Below are 22,456 nucleotides of genomic sequence, written 5' to 3'. Positions count from 1 at the left end.
AACTGGCAGAGTCCTCTGACTCCCAGCAACAGAGACTTAAGGGCATCCCAACAAGCCTGAGGCATCTTAGGAGAGAATAAGAAACTCCTTCACGGTCAGTAGGATGATCTTCCGGTGTTTGCCACCTTAAGATGCAAGAGAGTCATAGAATCCTAGGCCTGGAAGGGACTACTGAGGTCTTCTAGTCCAACCTCCTGTCCATGGCAGGAGACCCGGCCTATACCATTCCGGACAAGTGGTTGTCCAATCTCTTCTCTTCTTGAAAACCTCCAGTGATGGACCTCCCACAATTTCTTAAGGCAACTTCTGTTCCATTGGTTAACTGTTCTCACTGTCGGGTTGGTTCTCTCTTTAACAAGCTTTCACCTACAACTTCTTGTCTTGCCCTCTGGTGCTTTGCAAAATAGGTTGACCCCTCTCTTCTCTGTGACAGCCTCTCAAGTCTCTGAAGACAGTATCGTCTCACCCCTAATCCTTCTCTCTGTTAGTCGTCAGCTTAGATCAGGGGTCTCCAAACTTGGCAACTTTTAAGACTTGTGGACTTCAACTCCCAGAATTCCACAGCCAGCAAAGTGTTGAAGTTCACAAGTCTTAAAGTTGCCAAGTTTGGAGACCTCTGGCTTAGATGATTCAGAAAGACAACATTTTCCTTTTGAGTCCAGTTGCTAAGACAACTGGACTAAGACAAAGAAAAGGTCACCGCTGCATCTTGGCTTCTCCCTTCCAGATGTTTGGGATAGATCTCACACAGGCAACTCCTCCAAAGGAGCCTTAGAAAGGCAGCCTGTGAAATACATGCCTGTGGACGAGGGGGGTGCAACCGTTTCAAGCGGGGAGCTTTGTGCAACCTCCAAAATATTGTCTGAGTGCAAAATGGAACATAAGCATGCTGGAAAATGTTTGGGGTTCAGAACACAAGGCGGGGGAAGAGGGCTATTCCAATATTCGAAGCAGACTGTTTTGCACGCGAAGCAGGAAGCTTTGTGAAGTTTCACATTCAAAATTGTTTGGAAAAATAATGTTTTGCACAATCCTCTGAAGGAGAAGTTGACCTTCCGGGTATTTTGAAGCTGCACTTCCCAAGGATTCCTAATCACATCTGACTAACAAACTTGAGTTATGCCTTTTCAGTAAAATGTTGCAAAAGATGCTCTCAGATTTTTTTTTGCCATTGGCCAAGACTAATCTGGCTCTCCTCTTACAACGGCCACATCTGGAGAGCCAACGTCCTTTCCTGATGCATTTGTTTGCCATGGCTTCCAGGCTCCCTTCGGTGGTTCTCACCTGCAGAACCAGCTGCCCTGGAAAGATGGCACAACAGGCAACATAGCTACCCAATCGGCCTAATCGGTGGTTTTAACAGAGAGTGAAGAGCAGGAAACAGTGGATGATTTGGAGATGGAGAACTCGGGTTCCTCCTTTTATCTAAGGGTGTGAGAATGCTTCCCCTCCCCCCCATCAGGGAGCCACTGTGAAGTGGGGAGCAAATGTCCCAGCATCCATCCGTTCCTCTCTATCAGTAGCTTGACTCCCCAGAACCCCATCCTGATGCTAAAGCCAGAGACCTTAGACCAGGACAAGCCTGCCTGCCTGCCTACCAGCAACTCCCGGCCTCCAAAGTCACAAGGCAGGGAAAGTATCACCCACCCACCCACCCACCCTTCTCTTCCAGCTCTTGCAAGGAGAAAACCGGTGGGACTGACCTGTGAGCTCAGGGAGGACAGGGGCACTCGGGAGGGGGGTCCGCTCTACCCGGAATTCTAAAAAGGAAAGGCAAGACAATTTAGGATGCTCCTTCAGGTCCGCTCTGGGACAGTGGAGCCAGCAGAGGCAAGGGTGAAGGAGGAGGAAGAGGAAGGAGCGCAAAGCCAAGCACAGGAAATGGAAATCCTCAGAGAGACTGCCCGGAAACAGCTGGGGGAGGAACGCCCACCGGCAGCTTCCAAGGTGGCCTTGCTAAAAGTTATCAGGTGATGCTGTCAGCTTTTGCCCCACCTGTATTAGAGTAACCCAGAAGACACACCTCACGGCTCTTTCTGATGGCCTGTGCAAGTGAAAACTATCGGTCTACTAGGTATTTTTTATCAGGGCAACCTGGTCTACCCAGATATGGGACACAGCATACGGCTTCCGCTTTCACCTTTCAGCCCCAATCCAGGAGCCTTTGCAGGCATTATTTCTTTGTCAGTAAATATAAATTTAACACAAATATATTGATCTACTTAATGTGCTCATGCATCAGACTGAGTTTAAGGCTGGAGAGGGCAGGATATGGATGTCATTCAAAGAGAAAATAATACACAAGCCAGAATATTGTTCTCCTGTGGCTTTCACATGTCTCTTTGTTCAGAAATGCACCCCAAAAGGCAAAGACTGACCTTTAAAAACATGAATGCCAAAATGCACACTTTAGAGAAAATTGTGGGCAGAAGGGAGTGTGTAAAGTGCTTCACAATCTCCGGTTTATTCAGAGGGTTTGGGTCCCACCGGACTTCCTCTCACACCTCTGGCACTTTAACCAGTGATGGGATTCAAATAATTTAACAACCGGTTCTCTGCCCTAATGATTAGTTCCAAGAACTAGTTTTAATTTAATTTAATTTATTTAATTTTAAATTTATATACCGCCCTTCTCCCTGAGGACTCAGGGCGATGTACAGCCAGAATTAAAAAACATGGAATACAAATATTAAAAACAATTGAAATATAGTTCACCAAACTGCTCAGAAAGTTAAGAACTGGTTCTCCCGAAGTGGTGCGAACTGGCTGAATCCCACCACTGACTTTAACCTTTGTAAAATGCTCCATTTTTTTTTTTTTTTTTTTTTGAAAGGAAGTGACTCTGGAAAAAATGCTCCTAGGCTGAGGGTGTAAGCAGCCGTAGAAGGAGAAACTCCAAAAGTGGGCGTCTTTTGGATGAGTCTGAAGGTGTCAATTAAAAATAAAGGAAGGCCACCATCCAATTGCTTTAGTAAATCTTGCAGCAAGGTTGAATTAAATCAGCGTTTCTAAATCTCAGCTACTTGATGTGTTGAAATCCACACGTCTTAAAGTTCATTAGCATGGGCGGCTGGGGAATTCTGGGGGTTGGAGTCTATGAATCTTAAAAGTGGCTGAGGTTGAGAAACCCTGAACCAAATGACCTATGAGAGCCACTGTAGGACTCTTGAGAATTCAACCAGAAAAAAAAAAGAAAAATAGAATCCCTTTCCTATTTCACCTCAGCTCTGCGGGAGGCCTTTCACATCCTCCCTGTGGGAAGAAGGACAATTTGCAAAGAACGGTTGAGATGTTTGACCACGCAACAAGATTCCACCTCTGGGACAACAAAAGCAACACAAAATTTAGAGGAAGGAGGACCTACCGGGAAACTGGTAGGTATATCCAGGTGCGATGCTGGTGTAACTCCGGCTTGTGTAGGTGGCCGCTTGGAAACCTGGGTACCCTATTCTCAAAGAGAGAAGAAGATCAGAAAAAAAAAAAAACCCCTGGCCCCCTCCCCCCCTCCTTCCATCTACATCCAATTTTCATTTGGGAGCACAGAGGATGGGGCGTGGGGTCCTTTCTCCGCAACGTGCCTGCAGTTCTCTGGTTCTTCCAGAAGAGGCCGCTGCGTGATGAACAGCCGCTTTCCCATCCTTACCTAACATGCCGATGCCCAACATGAAGGCGTCCATTCCGTAAGGCATCACCCGGGAGCGTCCCCTCGCGGAGCCAGTGGGCGACATCACTTCCTTTGGCTGAGCTTTTTTACATTCCACCTGGCACCAGACACAACAGGAGGTCAGGCTAAGACAGTCCTATAAAAGGGGGTGCTACGTTTTATTGCTACTGCAGGGCACTGCCCTGAACCTTGCTTCTGGACAACAACTGTCGGCCCCTTACAACAGGGGTCTCCAAAGCTGGCTGAGGAACTCTGGGAGTTGAAGTCCACAAGTCTTAAAGTTGCCAAGGTTGGAGACCCCTGCCTTACAATAAAACACGCACAATTCTCACCTAATTACGTCACATTCTTCTATTAATAGTAATTTATTAAATTTATATGCCACCTCACTCCCAGGGACTGGGATTTTAAGAACACTTAAAATTAAGAGCAATGCAAAACCAGAAAAAACAAGGCAGACCGAAAGAGCAGAGATGGGCAAACCCAGATGGGCACATGGAAAAGAAAGAAAGGGGCATTACCGGTTGCCCTTCGGGTGAGGTTCAAGGTGCTGGTTATTACCTACAAAGCCCTTCGTGGCCTAGGCCTGAGATATCTGTCGGACCCCCTGCAGCCAGCGACAATTCCCAATCGCCCGGTGCGTTCCCACAGACAGGGCCTCTTCAGGGTGTCGTCGGCCAGACAGTGTCGGCTGGCGACCCCCAGGGGGAGAAGCTTTCTCTGTAGGCGCACCCACCCTCTGGAAACCAGCTTCCTTTGGAGCTCCGGATGGTCCCTGACCTTCGCTCGTTCCACCGCGATTTGAAGATCTGGTTCCGCAGCCTGGACTGATGGGGGATTTCTTAATTAATTTTAAATTGTTTTAAATTGGAATTTTAATTTTATATTGGCTTTTATGAGGAACTGTGCATTTTACCGTTGTGAGCCGCCCTGAGTCCTTGGAGATAGGGCGGCATATAAATTGCATTAAATCAATCAATCAATCACCTGGCCTGGGTGAAGAGCCACATTTTCAGGGCTTCGAAATACCAGGGTGGGGGGTTGAGGGCCATTTGAATCTCAGAAGGAACCTGATTCCAGAGGGCGGGAGATGCTACAGAGAAAATTCACTTCGAGGGTGTGATAGGTGGCATTGCTTAATCGATGGAACCGGAGCGTGCCAATCCTGCCAGATCAAACCAGCTGGGCAGATACAATGGAGAAAGGCATTTAGGAAGAAAGCATCCGAGCCTGGCCATCTCCCTCTGCCCTTTGCCTCAGAAATGCTGCACAGGATTGGAAAAAAATTAACTTTCAGCTTTGCCCTTCCAGTTGTATAGACCATATTGATAAAAAAAAAAGCTGGGTATTGAATTCCACATGTTTGGAGAACACCTGACTGGAGAAAGCTGATTTAAAGGCAGCAGAAGAATCTCCTTATAAGTGTTGTCATTCAATGTCCCTCTGAGTGGGGACCCCATTCTTTAAGGCGAAACTTGGCCAAACTCTCCAGTTAAGATCGTGAAACCACCACAGAGGTTCAGGGGTCAACTTGCAAAGGCCATGTCTACGGAGATTCTCAGTCATCCAGGTCTCGGTGGTCCCAAAGGTGCTTTTTCAAGAGGTCACCTGGAGGCTCCAAGAAGGCTCCACACCCATTTGCACCACTCAGGTGACCCTGATGACACAGATAAACCTCCAGGTGACCTTAACGACCCGCTAAAAGAATGCAAATGACCAGCTGTCTACAAGGAGTATAAACCAGGGGTGAAATGCTCCCGGTTCGGACCGGCTCGGGCAAGTAGGTAGCAATGGCAGCGGGCAGTTCGGAGAACCGGTAGCAAAAATCCCTGCCCCCGCCCCCCATGCCCAGCTGAGCCCCGCGATCACCAGAGCCTTTTTTTCCTTTTAAATGGCTCTGACCAGCCAAGCTGACATCCCAGCTGAGTTGCCTGCTAATCAGACAACTCAGCTTGGATCGCCAGAGCCATGTAAAAGAAAAAAAGTTTCTTTTTTTCTCCCCCCCCCTCCCAGCCTCCAACTTGCTTACCTTAGCTGCTGATCGCATGACGATTGCAATCCATGCATCAGCAAGCAACTGAATCTCCCTGCCTGCAATCAAGCTCATCGGTGAGCAGCTCTTTCTGCCTGCCTGCCTTCCTGCCTAGACTTGTGGACTTCAACTCCCAGCAAAGCTGGCTGAGGAATTCTGGGAGTTGAAGTCAACAAGTCTTAAAGTTGCCAAGGTTGGAGACCCCTTTTCTATTGGGTAAGTTTTTTTCCCCTTTGGCAGCTTTAAAAAAAATAGTTAATTGGGGTTTTTTTTTAGTTGTTCTTTTTTTAGACCTAGCCATTTAAAGTTTAGGAAGTTTTAAATTTAGCTGCTTTTATATAAAAATAAAAATAAAATAAAATAATATTTGTGCAGCTTTGTGAGATTTAGTGTGTTTCTGTAGTGTTTCACTCTAACTACACAAACACATAAAATCTCACAAAGCTGTATGTGGAATTTTGTGTGTGTAAAGTGTGAAAGTTGTTTTTTTGGGGGGGGGCTTTTTGTGGCTGTGTGAGGTTCCTGCTTGTTGCAGGGGCCATTTTGAGTCTAGCACAGTTGCTTTTACATTGTGGGTGAGCCAGTTGTATTGTGTTGTGTTTTGTAGGTTAAAAAAGGGCAAAGAAGTGACATTGACTTGGCCACGCCCACCCAGTCACCTTACCAAGCCCCGCCCACTAATTAAGCCACGCCCACAGAACCGGTAGCAAAAAAAATTAGATTTCACCCCTGCTATAAACCCTCCCATTCCCAACCACCCAGTCAGAGCTGAAGAAGCTTCCTGGATGAGAAGCGAAACGTCTTTAAAGTAAAACCAGAAAGTCCAGTTGCCTCTTGAAAAAAGCACCTTTGGGACTGCAAAGGCCATGGATGCCTGACCCTCGAGTCCAGTGGGAAGAAAGGCTTAGCAGCAAGGGGCAGCATCCCATTGACTCAAACCCACTGACCCCCCCTCCCCCCAATCCAACTTTCTTGGCTCTAACCATTTTGTTGTTGATCTCATGAAAGTGGATCTCGCAGACTTTCTCCACGATATCTTCGCTTTCAAAGGTGACAAATCCAAACCCTGAAAGAGAAACACACACACATAAAAAAAAAAAACCTCAGTCAAGTCAAGAAGCCCCCAGGAAGCTCTCCAGGGCTCCAGCTCAAGCCTTCTGTCCCTTTCACAATCTATCATCTTCTTTTAACCACCCCATAATCCCTTGCCGGGTGGAGTCTGGGCAGCTGAATGGAGCTGAGTGTTTACTGGCCGGATGCCCTTCCTGTCACCAATGCGGAGCTTTGTTCAGCAGATCTATTCTCAGTGTGCCCAGAGAGAGATATCTGCCTCTACCTCTATTAAAACAGCCAACAGGCTGGCCCACTTCAAAACCAGAAAGGCAAAAGGAACGTTATCCTACTCAAGTGAGCAATCTCCGTGTTTTTGACCTGGAAGGGTGGCCAACCTGGAGTAGGACTGGCCAGCAGAGGCAAATGCCATTTCTACAAGCTGTGACTGGAAAAGAGCTGAGGAACATGGACATCAGTGGTCCATAATCTCTCTCCTGTCTACTCTTCCAAGCACTTCCTACCCACCTCTTTCATTTCAAAGGCTCCCCCTGCAGAAGAATCAGAGTTGGCAAGCGGGAGGCATCACCCGCTCTCTGCCCTGTTGGGTCACGTCCCCCTCCCCCTCCAGCCGAGGCTTCCATCCTGCAGCTTCTCTGTGGGCAAGACAGAGCAGGGCCGGTCAGCATTTCACAGCAGGCCTCAGCTGCCCTCCCCAGTTACTATGGCAAAGTTAAGTTGCTTTTGAAAATCCTGGCTGCAAATAACAGCAGCGGCTCAGATTTCCTTAAGCCCTGGTGGATGGCAGCCAGGAAGCCAGGTACCAAAGAAAGGATGAGGAGCCAGGAAGGGAGAACAGAGCACGGAAGAAGCCTGGAAAGTGGGCCAAGGGGTCCCATCCCCCCTTCCCAAGGGGAGAAAAGCCAGAGTTGCATTTCTCTGGTTAAACCAGAGCGTGATGGGGGAGACTGGGCAGTGGAAAGGAAGGGTAGCAGAATCCGGCCTGCAATACAAACTGCCCTGTTCCAGTTCCCTATTTATTTGTGCAATTTATACAATACACGACATTACATAATACCTATCATGGTCGATGAATGAGCGAGGTGTAGGCATAAAAGCTAAGAGAACATCTGCAGGCAGAAATGTGATAAAAAGAAAACACTTCATCTTTGCTTACGGCAGCAAGATTTGGAAACATGGGGGCATGGGGTATGAGTTTAGAATAGAATGACCTGGAAGGGACCTTGGAGGTCTTCTAGTCCAGCCCCCTGTTCAAGCAGGAGAACCTATACCATATCAGATAAGTGACTGTCTAATCTCTTCTTCAAAACCTCCAGTGATGGAGCGCCCACGATTTCTGGAGGCCAGCTGTTCCACTGGTTAATTGTCTTCACTGTTAGGAAGTTTCTCCTTAATTCCAGGTTGGTTCTCTCCTCAATTAGTTTCCATCCATTGTTTCTTGTCCTGCCCTCAGGTGCTTTGAAGAATAATTTGACTCCCTCTTCTTTGTGGCAGCCCCTCAAATACTGGAATACTGTCACCCTTAATCCTTCTTTTCTTTAGACTAGCCAAACCCAAATCCTGCAGCCGCCAGTCCAGGTGAGGAAAATTTGGCGGTGGCTTAGAGCAGGGGTCTCCAACCTTGGCAACTTTAAGCCTGGTGGACTTCAACTCTTCAGCCTGGTGGACTTTAAGCCTGGTGGACTTCAGCCCCCGACCTTCTTTCCTTCCGTCGCGAGCTGAAGACGTGGCTCTTCCGCCAATTAAACTGATCCGTTTGGGGGTACACTGGTATAATTTTAAATCGTTTTTAATTGGGTTACTGATTTTAATTTGGTATTGTATTGTGATTTGTATTGAAGCTGTCATTTTGTAAGCCGCCTTGAGTCCCTAGGGAGAAAGGCGGCATATAAATCGCATAAAATAAATAAATAAATAAACTCTCAGAATTCTGGGAGTTGAAGTCCTCCAGGCTTAAAGTTGTCAAGGTTGGAGACCCCTGGCTTAGAGGAAGGCAGGTCTACGGTGTTTCAGTTCTTCCAAGCATCAGGAGGGTGCATCCCATTCGTACAACTTAAAACAAGAGAAATGAGCAAGTGACTGGGAGTTTGGCACGGGAGTTCAACTGAGGAGAAGGAAGAGGCACAAAAGGGAAGAAGGAGAGCCAAGAAGGGAGACTGACCGCTGACTGACAGCTGCTGTTGATTCTTCCCCAAGAGCTGCTAACTGATTGGAGCGTTGCTTGCTGCTGACCTCGTTGGGGCAGCTTCAGTGGACATATAAGGAAGCAGCTGCCCGGAGCACCAGGTCACACACACAGCAAATGAAAAAGGAGGGCCAGGAAAAAAAATGCAACGAGGCAAGTGGTGTTGTTGTTGCTTGCTGTTGAAAGATGATTGTGGACAGAGAGATCTGCTCTTGTGACCTGCAGGGAATGTGGTGGGTTTATTTTCCTGTCTGAAGACTGCAAGAAATATACGATACATGCTGCAAGAGTAGGCTGGTTGCCCACCTAGAAGAGAAGGGGAAGGGGCCAGAGGCAAACGTGACACGAAGAATTCTTGGGCTGGGCACAGAAAAGCCCTTGTGGAGGCAAAATGGCACCGAGAAACAAAGCCCTTGAGAAGAAGAACGCGTATTCTCTGGGGCTGCAGAAGATTCCAGGGCCTGTCAAAGAGAAAGTCAGGGTTCCAAGTAACACCCCCAACGAAATCAAACTCCGAGGCTTGAGTAGAATTGAGTAGGATTTGTGGCAGGCCTGAAGGCTCAAAGGTAAAAGACGGCTTCCAGATCTGACAGAGGATGTCTCTAAAACCTTGGACAAAGAATAGCTGACCTAAGATTTTGAGTAAGAGGCCTTCAGAAACTGTAAATCAAAGCCATTAAAAAGCAAAAGTTAGAATATTTTGGACATGTAATGTGACACCCAGAAAAATATGTCATCCTTTACTTAATCCTATAGTTTTAATTTGGGGATTTTAAATTGGATTTTTAACATTATTTATTGTCTTGTTTTATTGCTGTGAGCCGTCCCGAGTCCTTCAGGAGAAGGGTGGCATATAAATATTATCAAATAAATAAATAAATTCTCCAAGGAAAGATTGAAGGCAAACGAGGTCCAGGCAGAAGAAGAACATCATGGCTTCAAAATCTAAGGAGCCGGTTTGGACAAAACTCAGCAGCACTTTTTCATGCAGCTGCTGATAAAAATAGGCTGGCCAACATGATCGCCAACGTCCAATGATGGATATGGCACAAGAAGAAGAAGAAGAAGCTGTAGAAAGGGAAGAGTTCTTCCCTGCTTCTGCCCTGAAAAGATGGAAGCAGATGGACTCTCTGTTGTGAGAGGCTGAAGCTGCAGTCTGTCCGTGTGCGTTGCCTTTTTGGATTACGCGTTCACGATGGGTCAGAAAGATTCACAAAATCTTTTTAAGCCCACTGACACAAATATCCTTTCCTTCCCACCGCATGAGAACAGTGGCCTCACCAGAGATAACCATGAAGGGACTACGAACTGCTGGGCAGAAGGATCCAGGAAGGAGCTGGGGGTCTTTTCGATATCATTTCTATCCAAGGAAGACGAGAGGAAAGAAAAGAGCAACTGGCTGCCAAGATGGTCCCAACTGCGAACAGCGTGGACTCTTCTTCCATAATAGCCCTCATTTCCGAGATCCTGACGAGAAGTGGAAGAATATCCAGGAAAGTCACCTTGCAAACCTGAGCCAGATGCTGTAGATTGGAAACTGTGTCTAAGGCAGGAGGGAGTCCAGAAAACCGAGCATCGCAAGCAATGGGCATGGGCAGAGATGCTTGGGATGCGAAGGCCCCAATGAGAAGCCCCTTCGCGTTCTGTGGCTCCTGGATTCCAGTTCTCTGTATAAATGCACAGAATATGGGAGGAAGGAGAACTGGCAGCTTTAATGCAGGAAGCTGAATAAGACTTAGAGGAGGCTCAGATACCAGGCACGTATTTACCACATGTGGTGGACATGTGCAAAAGGAAAAAAAAATTAGACAAAAAATGTTAAAGCAGCAGGGGTAGTTTCCAAATCCTGTTGCTACCGGTTTGCTTGTGCATGTGTGTGGGCCCAGAACTTCTGCAAATGCACAGAAGCATCCAGGTGGTGGGCGGAGCCTCCCGTCACCGCCGCTACCTCTTCACCCGATCCGGTGCGAACCGGTAGCAACTCACCACTGTAAAGCAGCATAAAGATTATAAGCCAGAAGTATTTCGGTTAGGTATAGTACCAGAAAAGTATGATAAAGAGAATATATACTTAACATTACATGTTTTGACAGCAGCAAGAATTAAATTTGCCCAGCACTGGAAAAATGAAGAAACACCTACAGAAGATGTAATTAAAAAAATACTCGACTGTGCAGAAATGGACAGATTGACATTAAAGATAAAACAAAAAGAAGACACAGAATATTTTCAAACATGGGACTTGTTTTATCAATGGTTGGATAATACAGGTAGAAATTAGGAACTGGAAAAGTACTACTATGTAAGCAAATTGATCCAGGCAATACGCTGTTCACAAAGAACTTATGTATGTAAAGAGAAAATGTATAAATAAACTATTTTAAAAAAAAGACTTAGAGAAAAACTCAAGGGTGGACCGAACGGCAGAACTTACTCAAAAGGAAAAGATTGCATGAAAAAGGAAAAGGAAGAGCATTATGAGTGAGGGAAGTCCATAGAAGTGCAAAGAACCAAAATTTCAGGATAGAAGTTCAGTCAAGACCATCTGGGTAAAGAATACAAGGGAACAAAAGCAGGAAGCCCTCGACTTACAATCATTTGGTTGGTGACCATTTGAAGTTTAAAATGGCACTGAAAAAAATGATTTACAAGAGGTGCTCACATGAACATTGCTACATCCCCATAGTCACGTGATCAGAATTTGAGCACTTGGCAACTGGCATGTGTGGGTGACAGATGCAGGGCCCCAGGGTCTTCCCTCCCAGCTTCTGACGAGCAAAGTCAAGAGGGGAAGCCAGGTTTGCTTAACAACTAGGCGATTCACTTAACATGTCAGAAAAGGTGGTAAAATCAGGTCAAACCAGTTCTTGTCCTCTCTCTCTCTCCCCCCCCCCCCCGTCAATTTCATGTCAGGGTGGTCTTAAACCTTACCTAAGTAGAATTTGTTGATGACTGAAACCTTGGGGGAATTCATGATTTCAGGGGACAGAGGAAGAGAGAAGAATGGGGCTTGTATACTGTACTGGACTTCAGAAAAACTGGTTTGCTAAACCTGAAGAAGAAAAGCCTCTGATGAGAAGAAGAAAGCCTGTGAAATAGGATACTGAACATGCAACTGCAAAATGAAATTATTAATTATTATTATTATTATTCCTATGCTATGGCAAGTTCCGCTTAAAAACTCCCTTTTTACAACTCTCTCATCCCTTAATTCGGGGGAAGAGTCAGAGTGACTGGATGGAGCTGAGCGTTTACTGGCCGGATGCCCTTCCTGATGCCATGTGGAGTTCGCAGCAATATTTTTTTTTCTTTGTGCCCTAGGAGCCACTACACTATTCCAAGTGGGAGGCGAGCATTTTTCCTGCTGGAAGGAAAACTGGGAAGCATCGAAAGAGACCAGCGTAGATACATGCAGAGCTTTCTAAAAAGAAAGAGGGAAATGTGTAGAGAATGGAAGGAAGGGCTGAAGCTCAGAATGAGGTTGGCGTTGTGAGAAATGCCCTAAAGAACTAAGCAGGGGTTTTCAGCTAGATAAAAAGGCAGGTGGTCTATATTTCTATGGAGATTCTCAGCCACCCAGGTCACAGTTGTCCCAAAGACGCTTTCTTTCAAAAGGCAACTGGGCTTTCTTGTTTTGCTAGAAGATGTTTTGGAAAGAAAGCACTTTTGAGAGAGGCAGTAGGCCTGTTGCAAGGGGAATGGGATGAATCTATTCTATGACAAGCGATGGTGAGAAGGCAGAATGTCTCCCCTCGGCAGAAGGGAGGCACAGCCAGAGCTGACCATCGTGGTGCCGGTGGTGGAAAGAGGGAGTTGCAGCTCAGGACAAACAGAGGATAAAGAACACCTAACGCCAATTCTCAAGGCCAAATGAATTATATCCTAGGGCAGTGATGGTGAACCTTTTCGGCACCGAGTGCTGAAAAGGGAGCGCGCACGCATCTAGGCTGCAACGCAGAAGAGGAGTTGCCCAGGGCACATGCGCGCACCCGAAAACAAACTTCCGGTTTCAGCTACTGAACTTCCGGTTTGAGCCAGCTACTCTTCCGGGTTTCTGGTATGCATGCTCACTCAGGAAAATGGAAGACCAGCTCTTCTAGTTTCCGGAACTGCCGCATGCAAAAAGGCCAGCTGATCATTGCGTGCGCATGCGTGCCATAAACCCGGAAGAGGAACGGGCGACGCAGCAAGTGCCAAGCAACTTCAGGCACACAGATGCACTTCAGGAATCACGGTCCTAGGGTACTGAAAGGAATTAGCAGAGGAGATCACAGGACTACCCACTGCAAGCTGCAAGAACTCTTGCAACCAGCAAAGCTCCAAAAGATGAAGCGAGCATTGCTGTCCTTCCCTTCCAACTGGGAGAGGAGGAGGAAGACTCAGGCAATTGCAAACTGGTCAGCTTGAAGTTTATCCTGGACAAGGGCCTCGTGGGTGTTTGTAAGCCCCTGCACAGGATGCACCAGTCAACTAATAGCATCTTTCTTGATCGGGTTACTAGCTTAATTGACTGGGGAGAATCCCATGGAAATAAATGTACTTTGACCTGGGCAAATCATTCAAACAAACCCACAGTATCCTTGTGAGTGAAAAGATAAAATATGGGCTGGGTGACAGAGCTGTTGAAAGTACAGGTAGTCCTCCACTTACAACAGTTCATTTAGTGACTGTTCAAAGTTACAACGGCACTGAAAAAAGTGACTCAGGACCATTTTTCACACTTATGACCTTTGTAGCATCCCCATGGCCATGTAATTCACATTTGGATGCTTGGTAACTGGTTCATACATATGACGGTTGCAGTGTCCCAGGGTCATGTGATCACTTTTTGTGACCTTCTGACAGGGACAGTCAATGGGGAAGCCAGATTCACTTAACAACCGGGTTATTAACTTAGCAACTGCGGTGTTTCACTTAACAACTGCAGCAAGGAAGGTCGTAAAATGGGGCAAAACTCAGTTGACAAATGTCTCACTTAACAATAACAATTTTGGGCTCAATGGTGGTCGTAAGCCGACTATTCATAACTGGGTAAATGACACTCATAAATGTCTGCACAGCATCCAGAAAGTAGCACCAGGTGGATTGCCAGCAGGATGATCCTGGCCACTGCACCCTTCAAAGTTTTTATTGCTGAAGAAGAAGAAGAAGATGAAGGCGCTGTGGGACAGATCGTGGCCTTTGCAAGGGACACAAGCTTTGTCTTGGAAGCAAAAGAGAAGATCCAAAAGAGCTTAGAGCAGAGGTGTCAAACTCAAGGCCCAGGGGACGGACCTGGCCCACGGGGTGCTTAGATCTTGCCCAGGGGGCCTCCTTGGAAACAGCGAAGGACCAGCCCGCATTGCCTCTGTCAGCAAAAACAGAGCCTGGGAGGGCTGTGTGTGGCCCTCCCAAACTCCGTTTTCACTGGCAGAGGATTGCAGGAGGCCATCGCAACCGAAAACGGAGCCCGGGAGCCTGTTTTCATTGGCAGAGCGCTCGGATCACCACAGGTGGCCCCAACACGAGTGATGTCAAACTGGCCATGCCCACCCCCAGGTCAAACACAACCCTGATGCGGCCCTCAATAAAATTGAGTTTGACACCCCTGGCTTAGAGGCTTGAAGAGTGGGTCAAAACTAAAATAATGAAATTCAACAGGAAGAAATGTACATCTGGGTCGCAAAAACGTAAGCCACAAGGACAGGATGGAGAACATTTGGCTTGGCAGTCGTGCTTGGGACAAAAGATCTGGGCATTCTCGTAATCCCAGGTGATTCAGCAGCCTGATGCAGCTGCTGAATGGGCAAATATGCCATCTTGAGATGCACTGACGGAGGTAGAGAGGCCAGATCTAGGGAAATAATGGCTCCGTCCATTCTGTCCTGATCAGACCAGGGTCTGATTTGGTTCTGGGACAAAATAGGACTGTGACAAACTGGAGCAAGGACAGAGAAGGCCTGCCAAGATGGTGGAGAAAACCTCTGAGGAACCGTTAAAGCATCTGGGTATGAATAGTCTGCGGGGGAAAAAAAAAAGACGCAGCGATCTTAACTATCTGAATGATTGTCGGACTTCGCTAACTTGAGTTCTTCTCTGCTGTCCCTGATGGCAGGACCAGAACCAATAGGTTGAAGCTACTGAGAAGAAGACCTAAAGATTTCAAGGATTTTCCAAAGCTGTCAAGAGTGGGAAAGGCTGCAGGTCTTCTCTTCCCTGGAGGTCTTCAAAAGAGCTGCCCAAAACCACTTCAACAGATCCTGCAGGTGGTCAGACTAGAGGACCTCTGAGAGGCCCCCTCTTTGAAATCAGGAAAAGACCTCAGGTGAGGCAGCCCCCCGTGCTTTCCTGTTACTCTTCCTCGGCTCTGAGGGTTAACAGGGAACGTGAGAGCCCCGCTGATCTCAGGCAGGTGGGCAAGAAAAGAAGGGGCCCCCCTTTGCTTGCTTGCATCACCTGAGGGCCCCCACAGTGGGTGAAAGTTCTTGATTGGGGATGGGAGGTCCTGGAAGGGGCCGCACAGCCGGGCAGCCCCCTAGATCCAAGCTCTGAGTCTCTCTCACCTCGGTGCCGATTAGTTGTCTTGTCAAACATCAGCATGGCATCATCCACCTGCAAGAAACAAAATAATCCGGATGGGTGAGGTCAAATGAGTGGCTGCTGGGGGCAAAAGGGTGAAATAAAAACCAAAATAATTGCTAGGAATAACTTCAATGTTAGGCTAAGATAATCTATTAGATAACATATTTGGGACATTAGTAGAAAGTAGACAGTGATAAAGCTATTTAATTACCTATTACAGTTTTAAGCACAAGCGGAGGAAGAGGAGACAGGAAGAGTTTTCCCTGCAATGCCAACAAGGTCTTGAACATCTGGAGATGTTCCTAGAAAACCAAGAGTAGCGAGCTCCTCAGCCCCGTCTGCAGAGATCCAGGAACCTCACCGGTCATCCATATCGCCTAAATCCAGAGCTGGCAGGAAGCCCTGGATTTCACTCCGTCCCTTGACAAGGAAAGCCTCAGAGCTACCAACCGTTTCATCTTCCAAGCCTAAAATGGTGCTAAACCTTTTAAGGAAAGGAGATTCTACTCACTATTCTGTGCATGTGTGAAAAATCCAGCCACAGCAGGAAAGGTGATAAAAGATGGCCTGCCTTTGTCAGGCAGGAAGCAGCTGGGGGTAAATTATACCCGATGATTGCAAGATTGCTAGCAGGTTGAAGGCAGAACAAATTCTCTGGTGTGAGATCACACAGCCTTGGGAATCGGGGATTCCAAATGTAATAAAATGCCGGCTATGTGCAGCATCGGCTCCTGGGAAGTTTCACTTGGCTCAAAGGGACCTAAAGCCCATCAACGCAGAGAACAAGTGGCAGGAGACTCCCCAGGATACAAATGTTGATTGATTCAGCCTTCCCTCACTGAAGCCCATCTCGGTGTTTGGGACTGCAGCTCCCATCATGCTCATCCAACACGGACAACAGTCAAGGCTGCGGGAGGTTACAACAGAAGGATGCAGGCTGAGGGGGGCTGCTCCTAATTCCCAGGACAGATGAACTGGGATAACCTGACGAGGGGCTGCCAGTCAGAAGCTAAAAGAAAAATTCAGGCAAGCTGTATCGATGTTCATACTTTACACAGCCCGACTCAGCTATTCTTCATGCCAAATTTCATTACCTGTGATGGCGTAAAGCAGTTAATGCTGGTAACTGAGCCATAATTTACTCAATTAACCCGGTTTTCTGAATTTGCACCATACACCGACCCATAAATTAACCGTACAAGCCATGTGCACAACCAAAGGTGCGAAATGGCTGGGAGTCGTCTGGAGATGGCCATGGCAGCTTCCTTCCAGGACAGGAGACTCCTGGCTCTCCTCAGGCGACCACCCAGCTACAGCCAAAGGGGCAGCTCCTCAGGTAGTAGCCCAGGCTGGTACCCACCCATGGCAGAACTTGCAACTGGAAGAAAGACCGTCCTAAAGGGCTGGTGGTGGGAGTGCCTTCCCACCGCCCTGGATCTGAGCTGTTGACCTTATTTCAAAACGATGCAGCACCATAGAGCCTTTTTAGCAATGAACTGAAGGCAGGAAGCTGCCTGGCCACCTTGCTCCATGGGGGCACGCAATCGATCAATTCCCAAGCCTTATTCAATTCCACTATTCACCACAGAGCTCATGACTTTGGGTTTAGCTCAACCAACTCGCAGGGCTGCTGAGTGACCATCAATCTTGCCCACTTGAGGAGACCACAAAGATAAGAGATGTCGAGCTGAATTCTGACTTATCTGTATAGTTTTCTTGGCAACGAGGTGAATTGGCTGTTTTCTTCCAGAACATTTTTTTGATTTGATGCTACAGCCCTGGGATTTCCTGGTGGTCTCCCATCCAAACACTACCCAGGTCTATTTCTCCTTAGCTCTTTGGAAACCAGGTAAGCTAAGATAGGTGCAGCCATGGAGGACCGAACTGCAACAAACCAACCAAATATTTGGGCCTAATTTCAGAATTCCCAACTACCACGGTTAATGCAACTTGAGAGTACCAGTTGGGAAATGAGGTAGGTGCTGTACCGAGTGAGAAAACTCCTTTTTCTTTTTTGTCACCCCATCCCACCCCTTAATCTTGGACTTAAGTAGGTCATATTCCTATTTCTGTAAATACACAATCCACTTAACGTGGGTAGCGAATTAACCCAGTTTTAGTTTGGCACAATACACTGAATCACAAACTAACTAAATGGGTTGAGTTTGAACAATATGCTGGGAGGGGAGAGAACAAACAAGAACCACCAGTAACCAAACTGACTACATGGTATAAATGAGCTGCTAGATTTTCAATTGACTTGAGATAAGCAGGATTTGAGTGGAAGGGAAAATTTAAAGTCTGGAGCCAGGGAGCTACTGTGACCATTAAAAGGCTGGCAATTCTGGCCAGGGTCCTGCAAGGGTCCACTGGGGCAACCCCACAGCTGCTTGGCCACCCAGCCTTCCACAAAAGGCATCTCAGGAAGTTAAAAACCTGGGTCTTGGGTGGCAGCAGACAAGTCAGGAGTCTGGATTCTTTAATCTGTCCCTGCCTGACTCTCAACACAGAACATCCGAACGGCTCTCCTGAATGACGCAGGCCGGCCGGCTGGGGTGAAGGGAGGTGGAAGGCAGACAATGGACCTTCTGTTTGGATCAGGCCTGGAGTCAACAGCCAGGCCAAGCAAAACCAGGCTTAGAAGCTTTTGAGGCTCTTGGGCACTGGGCACTGAACGACAGGCAAGCAGCAAAGAAGATTATCCAGTTTACCAGCATGCACATTGGAGGGGGGGGGGCAAAAATCTCTGCTGGCAGGAGGGAAATTTTTAATAGCTCAGGGCATCTAATGCCAGGCCTTGTGTGTGGCAGGGACTGGCACTCCTTGGGCACCAAACTGCTTTGTTGCAGACCCAGGAATGCTGGACTGGCAACCTTTCATACAAGGGTATCCTTAGGATGAACTCAGCTTTCTCATGAGCAACTCAGCAAGTCTCTGGTCTCAGGAGGCTGTGAGGACCCAGAGTTTGAAATTCAGGCCCACAACCAACTCTCTGAGCTGCTTTTTTTAACTGGGCCTGGCTAGTCTAGTGAAGAGAAGAACCAGGGGAGACATGAGAGCAGTATTGCAATATTTGAGGGGCTGACACAGAGAGGAGGGGGCCAAGCTGTTTTCCAAAGCACCCGAAGGCCAGTGGAACAATGGATGGAAACTGAATAAGGAGAGATTCAACCTGGAAATAAAGAGAAATTTTCTGACAGTGAGAGCAATGGAACAGAAGTTGCCTTCGGAAGTTGTGGGAGCTTCACCACTGGAGGCTTTCAAGAAGAGACTGGACTGCCATCTGTCAGAAAGGGTGTAGGGTCTCCTGCTTGGGTGGGGGGTTGGACTAGATGACCTCACAAGGTCCCTTCCAACTCTGTTAATCTTAACAAGTGAGGATTTCTGTACAACGCTTTTGGAAATGGTTTGCCATTTCCTGGCAAAAATAGAACTTAAGGTTTCCCATTTTCTATCCTTAACCCATCTGTTCCCCAAACTGGCTGCCCCTTCTTTGCTGTAGTGCCTCCTGAAACACATTGCTGCCCAAGAGCCAAAGGCAGGCCAGAAGGCCTTGAAGTAAAGAATGGGGTGAAATGAATGCAATTGCTCCAAAATCCAAAGCAGAAAAGAGAAGATTCCAGCAAAACTCTGGCCAGTGTGGGGTGACAGAGAAAAGAGGGCCACGCACCAGCCGCAAGGACTGCGCCGCCGAGACCAGGCGAAGGGCATTTCGGGAAAGGCAGCAGGGAAGAGGCGAGGACTGGGATGTGGCGGATGGTAGCCCAGCCAACGGAGTCCCCAGGCCTGCCCTGAGGACAGCCGAGGCCTCTTCCTCTTCCAAAGAGCCTGCCTGTCCTAGCCGGCTCCCGTGTCCATGGAAACTCAGGGCCGGGAGGAAGGATTAGCGTCCCGGCTGCCGAGCTCAGGCGTCCGAGCACTAAGCATGAGTGGCAGCCCCTGGTGGGGGCTATTGTGGCAGCTGCTCGCCAGGCGCCCCGCTGGCCCGGCCCCTTTCGGCGCCCTGCAGCTCCTAGCTCATCGTCCTCCCTTCATCGTCCTCCGGAGCCTTTCTTCTCCAGGGGCGGCGCTGGCCGGCCGTGCCAACGCCCGAGAGAGGCCTAGACAAAAGAGTCTGTTGGGGATGGCTTCTTCTAGGGCCAGTTGCTGTGGCAACCCTGCCCTCCAATCCCAGCTGCTGGATCCGATTAGCGCCAGCTCCAATGCCTTATTCGCAAAGCGGTGCTGACGGGGCACAAAGGCTGGGGGAGCCATGACAGGGGCGCCTTTTCCCTCGCCAGAGGGCCTAGGTGGACCTGCTGCGGCAATCGGGACTTTCTGGGTCAGTTTTCCTGATGCAACCTGGGCCTTTGTACCTGCCCTCTCCAAGTACCCTGCATTAGTCCCCCCCTTTGAGAAGACTGCTTGGAGGACCCAATCTGGCCCTGAAGGTCACATGCTTTGCAAGGGGTGGGCATTTAGTGGCCCTTTCAGAACCAGCCAGAGGTCGGGGGGGCAGTGGTCCAGTCGGAACAGTAAGGGTGGCTCAACTGCCCCAGACCGGCTCACCAAATTTCCAAATTTTGAAATGGGGATCAGTATGCAACTGGTCTAACAGCCTTTGTTTCTGCTACAGCAGGAAGCAGAAATTGAAGAAAAAGACCAGTCAGGTCTGACAGTCTTACTGATAGCTGTCACTCATAAATGGAGACAACATCCATACATTGCCAGACCCAGGGATGTCTGCAAAGTGTGGTCAGAAATGTTAAGACAACTTTGGAGAATGCAATTGAATCTCTGCCTCTTTTTATAATAATTGCATTCTCCTGGATGTATCTTAACTTTTTTGACCCATGAGGCAAACTCCCTGACCTGACCCTATAGGTAAAGGTAAAGGTTCCCCTTGCACATACGTGCTAGTCGTTCCCGACTCTAGGGGGCGCTGCTCATCTCCGTTTCAAAGCCGAAGAGCCAGCGCTGTCCGAAGACGTCTCCGTGGTCCTGTGGCCGGCATGACTCAACACCAAAGGCGCACGGAACGCTGTCACCTTCCCACCAAAGGGGGTCCCTATTTTTCTACTTGCATTTTTTTACACTTTCGAACTGCTAGGTTGGCAGAAGCTGGGACAAGTCACGGGAGCTCACCCCGTCACGCAGCACTAGGGATTCGAACAGCTGAACTGCCGGATCGACAAGCTCAGCAGCCACCGCGTCCCTCTACCTGACCCTATATACCCTCGATCTGACCCTATATATTCCTATAATACTTAATCCTACTTTACAAAAGTCGTACCACAACCAGATACAAATTTTACATTTCTGTTATTTAATCTTAAACTACAAGGCTACCGATTGCTTACAGGGGTTGAGCCCCATTCCATATAGAGGGGCTTCCACACAAATGTTCCCCAACCCCAAAACAGACCCTTTGCAGGAATAGAAACCTCACCTAGATTCACAACTCAAGGGGAGACCAACCTGTACGCAAAGTAATCTCTTGGAATTCAAAAACCGACTACCACTTTTGGGCCACCAGCCAGCCCCGTGGGCGACCACAGCCTGTTCGGCCATTTCACTGATTGTGGTAAAGCTAAGAGGGGCTGCCTGTTCCACCGAAGGGAAATTTAGAAAGAAACCAGTGGGCATCAAACTGCCATAAACCAATGAAGCAACATTCCAGTTCTGCAAGAACCTGAATGCAGGACAGGCAGCAATGGAGAGAACCAACCTAGAACTAAGGAGAAACTTCCTGTTACAACAATTAATCCATGGAAGAGTTTGCCTCCAGAAGTTGTGGATGCTCCAACACTGGAAGTTTTCAAGAAGAGGAAAACCATTTGTTTGAAATGGCATAGGGCAGTGACGGCTAACCTTTTCGGCACCAAGTGCCGAAACTGGAGTGCGTGCATGTGTGCGCGAGCACGCTCAAGTGCTGGAACCCAGAAGGGAGCAGCTGTCCAGCACGTGTGCGTGTGATGGAACCCGGAAGAGCAGCTGGTGACGGCATGCGTGCCCACAGAGAGGGCTTTGCGTGCCACCTCTGGCACGAGTGCCATAGGTTCGCCCTCACAGGCATAGCGTCTCCTGCCTGAGCAGAGGGTTGGAGACCTCCAAGGTCCTTTCCTGTTATTCTCTAATGAGATATCTGTAAGAACCGTTTTGCCCCTGAAGATAATCCACTTATTCTGCTCTCATCTCCAGTGGCTCTTCTAGAAATCCAGAGAGCAGCCTGTCTCTCTGCTGTTTTTTATTTCCCCCTGCCATGTAAGGGGTGGTAGATTACTGGTGGGTCATGGCAATGAGAATGAAGAGACCCTCCATCCTCTACCTGGCTGAGCTCACATCATCTCCGGATGGCTTCCTCCAAGGAGTCCGAGTCCTCGCAAAGGGCCACCTTCAGCACACGTGTGGCGCGAGTCAGTGATGCCCAGCCAGAAAGGAGCTGATCTCCTCAGATAGCAGCCAGCCTGTCCAGAGAAGGAGCCCCGCTGGGGAGGCTTGAACCGCCCAGCCCGCCCGGTTATTAGATTACGTAACCGTCCCAGGGAGGAGGAGGGGGAGCGGGAGGGGCCCTCCAGCGTCTCCTCTTTCCCAAATAATCCATCTCTTGGCGTCCTGCTGGAAACGGCACTGAGCAGGAGATGCCCTTGAGCGTGTGGGATGGGCAGATCCAGAGTTTATAGACAGGAGGTATAAATAGCAGCTCCCCTTGGCGCATTTCCGTTCTGCCTTCAGACATCCTCTCTGGAGGTGGACTCAGAAAGAAGCATCAGATGGGGTTTTATTTTTAAAACGCGCAAAGGGAACGAGGCTGCCTCCCTGGCAGCTCACGGAGATAGCCTGCCTGTTGTCTGGGTTGGGGGCCAAGAGACCTGGGCCACATCTGGGGGGCTCAGGGCTACAAAGATACACAGAAGACGCCTTCTGGTGGCCGTCTGTAGTTTTGCAGTTCAGATCTGCTGGC

At 48.4% G+C, this 22,456-nt stretch overlaps 1 protein-coding gene across 2 annotated transcripts in view; it reads right to left on the bottom strand.

Moving 5' to 3' along the window:
* MSI1 (musashi RNA binding protein 1) overlaps positions 1 to 22,456 on the bottom strand; it is a 70,046-nt gene that overhangs the window by 14,224 nt on the left and 33,366 nt on the right. For both annotated transcript variants that reach the window (XM_070950481.1, XM_070950480.1), the window contains exons 7-11: positions 15,495 to 15,543; positions 6,680 to 6,762; positions 3,644 to 3,761; positions 3,365 to 3,445; positions 1,704 to 1,760 (exon numbers count right to left, since the gene is read on the bottom strand). In XM_070950481.1, the coding sequence (XP_070806582.1) occupies positions 1,704 to 1,760; positions 3,365 to 3,445; positions 3,644 to 3,761; positions 6,680 to 6,762; positions 15,495 to 15,543 (388 nt within the window). The remainder of the gene's footprint in view (positions 1 to 1,703; positions 1,761 to 3,364; positions 3,446 to 3,643; positions 3,762 to 6,679; positions 6,763 to 15,494; positions 15,544 to 22,456) is intronic.

This window comes from Pituophis catenifer, unplaced genomic scaffold, assembly GCF_029215685.1.
Source record: "Pituophis catenifer annectens isolate HBS135680 unplaced genomic scaffold, rPitCat1.0.hap2 SCAF_10, whole genome shotgun sequence".
Lineage (NCBI taxonomy): Eukaryota > Metazoa > Chordata > Lepidosauria > Squamata > Colubridae > Pituophis > Pituophis catenifer.
Note: the sequence above shows the minus strand (reverse complement) of the source record. Positions and strands in the feature narration are given on the sequence as shown.